Below are 6,000 nucleotides of genomic sequence, written 5' to 3' on the forward strand. Positions count from 1 at the left end.
TCAGCATCACGCCGCCTGTGAGCGCGCTCTGCCTATTGTCTGCGAGGAGCAGGGCGTGTGCACTGTGCAGCCAGAGCTGGAGACTGAGAGGAGATGCGCGAGACACGATGCATGAGCGGACTGTAATGATGGCGTTGGACCAAGATGATCTGCGCTCACTTTTTCATGTGACGGACATACATTTCGCTGCATTCAAACGCGCATTTGTAGCCTGCATATGAATGTGCGTATTTTATTTGATCGTTCCTTGCCTCCATAACACTGCAGAATATTAAAGACGTAAAGGCTTTATCATAAAAATGATGAAGAGAAATAGCTTATTGCGACCACGCTCCATGTCGATTGGCAAAAAATCAGAGGCGGTTAAGGTGGTGGTGCGGTGCCGCCCTTTAAACAAGAAGGAAGAGGCGATGAATCGAGAAAGAATTGTTGAAGTAGATGTCAGACTGGGACAGGTGAGCGTGCGTAATCCCAAATCATCCGGAAGCCTCGTCAAAACATTCACGTTTGATGCTGTCTATGACGTGGGTTCAAAACAATACGACTTGTATGACTATGCATGTAAACCTCTTATTGACTCTGTTTTGCACGGGTTCAACGGAACTATATTTGCTTATGGGCAAACTGGCACTGGCAAAACATACACAATGGAAGGTGTGCCCACAAACCCTGAGACGAGGGGAGTCATCCCAAATTCATTCCAGCATATTTTCACTCACATATCTAGATCTCAGAACCAACAGTATCTCGTGAGAGTGTCTTACTTCGAAATATACCAAGAAGAGATACGAGACCTCCTCTGCAAGGACAACAATAAAAAAATGGAGATCAAGGAAAATCCAGACTTGGGCGTCTATGTCAAAGATCTCTCGTGTGTGGTGACTAAGAACATAAAGGAGATTGAACATGTCATGAACTTGGGGAACCAATCGAGATCTGTCGGATTCACCAAAATGAATGAGCGTAGCTCCAGATCTCATGCGATTTTTGTCATAACCGTTGAATGCAGCGAAATGGGGATTGACGGTAAAGACCACATTCGTGTCGGAAAGTTAAACATGGTGGACCTTGCCGGCAGTGAGCGGCAAAGCAAAACAGGTGTGCAGGGACGAAGGCTTAAAGAGGCTACGAAGATAAACTTGTCTCTCTCCGCTCTTGGAAATGTTATTTCGGCTTTGGTGGATGAGAAGAGTACCCATGTTCCTTATCGGGATTCCAAGCTCACTCGGCTGTTACAGGACTCCCTCGGAGGCAACGCTAAAACTGTTATGGTGGCCACCATTGGACCAGCTTCATGCCACTACGATGAGACTCTCACCACACTGAGGTACGCCAACAGAGCAAAGAACATCAGGAACAAGCCAAAGATCAACGAGGACCCCAAAGACGCCCTGCTCCGCGAGTTCCAAGAGGAAATAGCCCGTCTGAAGGCACAGCTCGAGGAACGAGGGATGCTGGCAAAAGAAAGGAGGAGAAAGAGGAGAAACAGTATGAGGATTACGAGAAGTATGAGTAGCGGAGAGGTGGAAACTCAGAGAGATGGAGAGGTTGGGGTCGTTGAGACGGTTCGGGAGGAGAGTGTGGAGGAATATTGGTGGAAGCAGCAGATGGCCAAGACCTCTGCCAATTACAAGCCAGATATTAGCAGGAAACTTGGAACGGTAGACGTGAAAGCAAAGACTGTGGAAGAGTTGCTGAAGGAGCAACAAGCTATGGAAATTATTATTGAAAAATACAAGGTTAGTTATTTCCACATGACTTTTCATGGAAATTATACACCATATCATTCATAAATCATATCATTACTGTGTGCCATGGTTTTTTGTAGGCTATGGAAAGTAAGCTTCTTGTTGGAGGGAAAAACATCATTGACCACACCAATGAACAGCAGAAAATGCTGGAACTGACGAGGCAGGAGATTGCTGAACAGGTAACTGTAGTGCAAAATTAGACATAACATAACATAACATAACATAACATAAATATCCTTTAAGGATTAGAATCTCATATGTGTGCGATAAATCCTTCTAGGATAGACAGGAAAGAGAGATGCAGCAGCTGATGTTTGATCAAGATGAAGAGACGATTGAACTGAAAGAGACGTTCTCCACTCTACAGCAAGAGGTGGAATTTAAGACGAAGAAACTTAGAAAGGTGCGTAAGGTCACAATTCATCTCCACACCATGGAAACTCGTTTCTGGCACAGAATATAAAAAAATTGGGACTTTTTTTCTCACAATTGCATGATATAAACTTGCAATTGGGAATTCTAAAGTCAAAAAAAATAGTCAGAATTGCGAATCTCGCAATTCTAACTTGTAATGAATACTCCATCCTGAGTCATGGCAATCTGCAGTCATATATCTTTCTAAAATGACTACTAAACTGTAAACAGACAAACATCTCTGAGACTGTGCTAATGTCTTTCTTATCACTTCATAGTCTCTGTTTTCTCACATAATTCAATCATTTTTGCTCAAATCATTTAATACCCCGGTATTCATTTATTTGGTAATTTGTCATGTAACAAGTTGGATAATGTACAATAATTGCATAGCCCTGGTTCCCTCGACAAAAAGCCAATAGGATGTTTCTATTGGCTTTTGGATTATTGCAGAAAATAAGGTCCGTGACCAACAAGAGTTTATGATTCTTAGACGTTTTGTTCATCAAGATAAGATAATCTTCACAAATTAACACAACTTTTATGAATTTTGAAGCCTAAATACAATCATATTTAGTAAAAAGCTAAAGTAATGCTATAAATGAACTACACCATACATGACTTCAATGTCACCATCACTAATCTTCCTACAGCCCTTTCAGTGTTTATTTAAAATCTGTAAGTTGAAAAGAATAGTTATTTTCAGTAGACTGTAAAAGTCAATGAGTTTTCCTGTTCGCCATGAAGACGTTTAAAGTCCCTGACAACTTCTGTATTCCCATTTATCCACTTGCTAGCAACCACCTTCATCATCTTGCATCATCCTAATCAGCTTTCTTTCACAAGTGGGGTATTACTCATTTACATGCACTACTCATTTACAAATGTTGAGTATATGAATAAAAACTATATTTTAAGTTTATTGCAAAAATATATATATACAAACATTTCAGTATTTTGAGAGTGTAGAGAGAACAACACGATTACATCATTCAGTGGGCTTCAGTGGGCGGAGCTAAAGAGCTATTTTGGCACATGTTGCTTTTCCGACTCTCTGATTGGTATAATTTTCTGTAGAGAATCATGGGTTATGTAGTTTTTCACCAGGAATTCCACTGATAATTTAAAATGAGCTGAAATAATGCGGGTTGATGGCTTTAGCAGAAGCAAATACCATGGATTAACAACATCGTAGTCTCTATAGGTTTATAAGTTATCATTCAAAATCAATTTCATTATGGAGAAAATGATTGGAGTTGTTTAATTCCGGAACCCAACATGGCATGACATACTTCCTTTAGATTGCTTGTTTAGCTTGTGTTTTATCAGTCAGTTTTTGTCACATTTTGAATGCACTTTTTTAAATTATGTTTGTAATATTTGCAGTTCTGTACATTGTATTAACCATGTTTAATATATTACAGCAGCTACTGTATGTCTTAAATTTGAGTGAAATATAAGAACTCCTCTTGCTCCTCTCAGTTTTACAGTAAGCTGCAGTTGGTGAGGTCTGAGATTGGCGATATCATCAATGAACATGTCACAATGAGGCAGGAACTGGAGCAGACAATGAATGAGCTGACAAGAGAGATGAAATTCAAGTACGTCCCGCCTATCCTCACAGTTTTGTCCTAAAATAAACTACAAAAAGACAAAGCTCCTCTCTGAATGGTTTCGATTTTGTCACATTTTCCCCAGAAATCTGATCATTGAGAACTTCATTCCTCCAGAGGAAAAGAATAAGATCATAAATCGTCTCAACTTTGATAGCGAGGAAGACCAGTGGAAAGTCTTACCTCTTCTCCCTTCAGAAAAGTATGTGAAAGAACAACATTGTTCCAAACATTACAGGACCACGAGGATGATATTCTTATGTTTTGTTTTCTCTTATATTCCAGTAACTCCCCTCTTGTTCGACGAAGGCCAACTTCTGTAGTGGGATACAAGAGACCAATTAGTCAGTATGCTCAAGTTGCCGTGGCAACCGGGTCTCCTTCTAGATACAGGGTTGGTATTGTACAGAGATTAATCATTTTTTAAATGTTCAATCATTACGAAATAAAATGTTAGCATTTTATGATAATAATAATATTTTTGTGAATTTTAAAAAGACATTACCAATCAAAAGTTTGGAGTCAGTAAGAGTTTTTAATGTTTTTCTCATGCTCATCAAGGCTACATCAAAATAAACAGTAATATTGTGAGGTATTAATACAATTTAAAATAACTGACCTGTGATGTCACATAATCCTTAAGAAATCATTCTAATATGCTGATTTGGTGCTCAAAACATTTAACATTTGATAAATGTCTTTACTGTCACTGTTGATCAATTTAAAAAAAAGAACATTTACTGACCCCAAACTTTTAAACTGTAGTGTATATTATTTTGACTAAAAAATGTTTTTTGTTGGCACAGGCTGAGAACATCATGCTTCTGGAGCTGGACATTTCTCCACCTGCCATGGTGCCCTTGGATCTTCAGAGGTCAGATATAAGAACCCAAGACTTGATTCGTGACTTTGTCCATTATAGGAAGAAGTCGACTGCATCACGGGTCATGAAAGCTAGATCGTGGTGAGTACCCTGCATATTGTACATAATTCAGCTGCTACACAGAAAGCTAAAATGAATTGTCCACATTTAAACCTTGCTCTTTTCTTCCTCCTCAAGGTACCAAGGGCCAAGTCGGTCTGCTTCTTCATCAGCCAGCTCTGGGGCCTCAGGGCCCCAATTTCCAGCCTCAGCAATGGGAGCTTGTGCAGCAACCTACCAACCATGAGCCTGTACAGTGTATTACGCCTGCAAGCATAGAAAGCACACTTAATTATTCTTTGCACTGTTTTAATGAGCTTTAAGCAATGATATTTGTCTGTTTCATCATCTTACAGGGTTTGTTCACCCAAAAATGAAAATTCTGTCATCATTTATTCACCCTCATGCCGTTCCAAACCCGTAAGACTTTAGTTCAGAATCTTCAGAACACAAATGAAGATCTTTTTAATGAAATCTGTGAGCTCTCTTTCCCTCCATTGACAGCCTACGCAACTACCACTCTCAAGCCCCAGACAGGTAGTAAAGGCATCATAAAAGTAATTCATGTGACCCAAGTGGTTTAACCTCAATTTCATGAAGCGATGCGAGTGCTTTGTTTGCACAAAAAAACATAATTTACCACTTTATTTAAAAAATATTAATTTCCAACACGCATTCACGAGAGCATTACGACGCGTGTTGACGCGAGAGCAGACGTTGCATGAACGCGTGTTGGAGATTAATATTTGTATAATAATGGTAAATTATGTTTTTTACACAAAGCATTCACGTCTCTTCATAAAATTGCTTAATTCATATGGATTCGTTTTATGATCTCTATATGAACTTTTTGAGGAGTCAAAGTGGTAGTTGCGTAGCTGTCAATGGAGGGACAGAAAGCTCTCAGATTTCATCAAAAAGATCTTCATCTGTGTCCCGAAGATGGACGAAAGTCTAACAGGTTTGAAACGACATGAGGGCGAGTAAATGATGACGGAATTTTCATTTTAGGGTACACTAACCCTTTAATTTTTTAGCATCAAAGCTTAGTTATTTTAAGCACAATTGTCTCCTGTATACTTGAAAAAAGCTAGTGTATCCTTTTTAAGCTTGTGATGTCATTCTTGAACAGAAATGCAAACAATAAATGTATCATAAACAACGGATCTCTCAATATTTATCACATAACAAGTATCGCTTAGAAGTAGCTGAGGTCTTATAGCACGAAGACATGCTGAAATAAGTCTAACTAAAATCCTGAACTGTACAAACCTGAATATCAAACCATGAAAAACATCAT

At 39.1% G+C, this 6,000-nt stretch overlaps 1 protein-coding gene across 1 annotated transcript; it reads left to right on the plus strand.

Moving 5' to 3' along the window:
* Positions 1 to 299: 299 nt before the first annotated feature.
* Positions 300 to 4,947, plus strand: kif3cb (kinesin family member 3Cb; the record flags this gene model as incomplete). Its single annotated transcript, XM_081394049.1, has 8 exons — positions 300 to 1,739; positions 1,829 to 1,930; positions 2,032 to 2,154; positions 3,648 to 3,766; positions 3,864 to 3,980; positions 4,064 to 4,172; positions 4,585 to 4,742; positions 4,839 to 4,947. 8 exons carry the CDS (start codon positions 300 to 302, stop codon positions 4,945 to 4,947), a joined length of 2,277 nt encoding a protein of 758 aa, XP_081250175.1.
* Positions 4,948 to 6,000: the final 1,053 nt, after the last annotated feature.

This window comes from Scardinius erythrophthalmus, assembly GCF_964197995.2.
Source record: "Scardinius erythrophthalmus genome assembly, chromosome: 19".
Lineage (NCBI taxonomy): Eukaryota > Metazoa > Chordata > Actinopteri > Cypriniformes > Leuciscidae > Scardinius > Scardinius erythrophthalmus.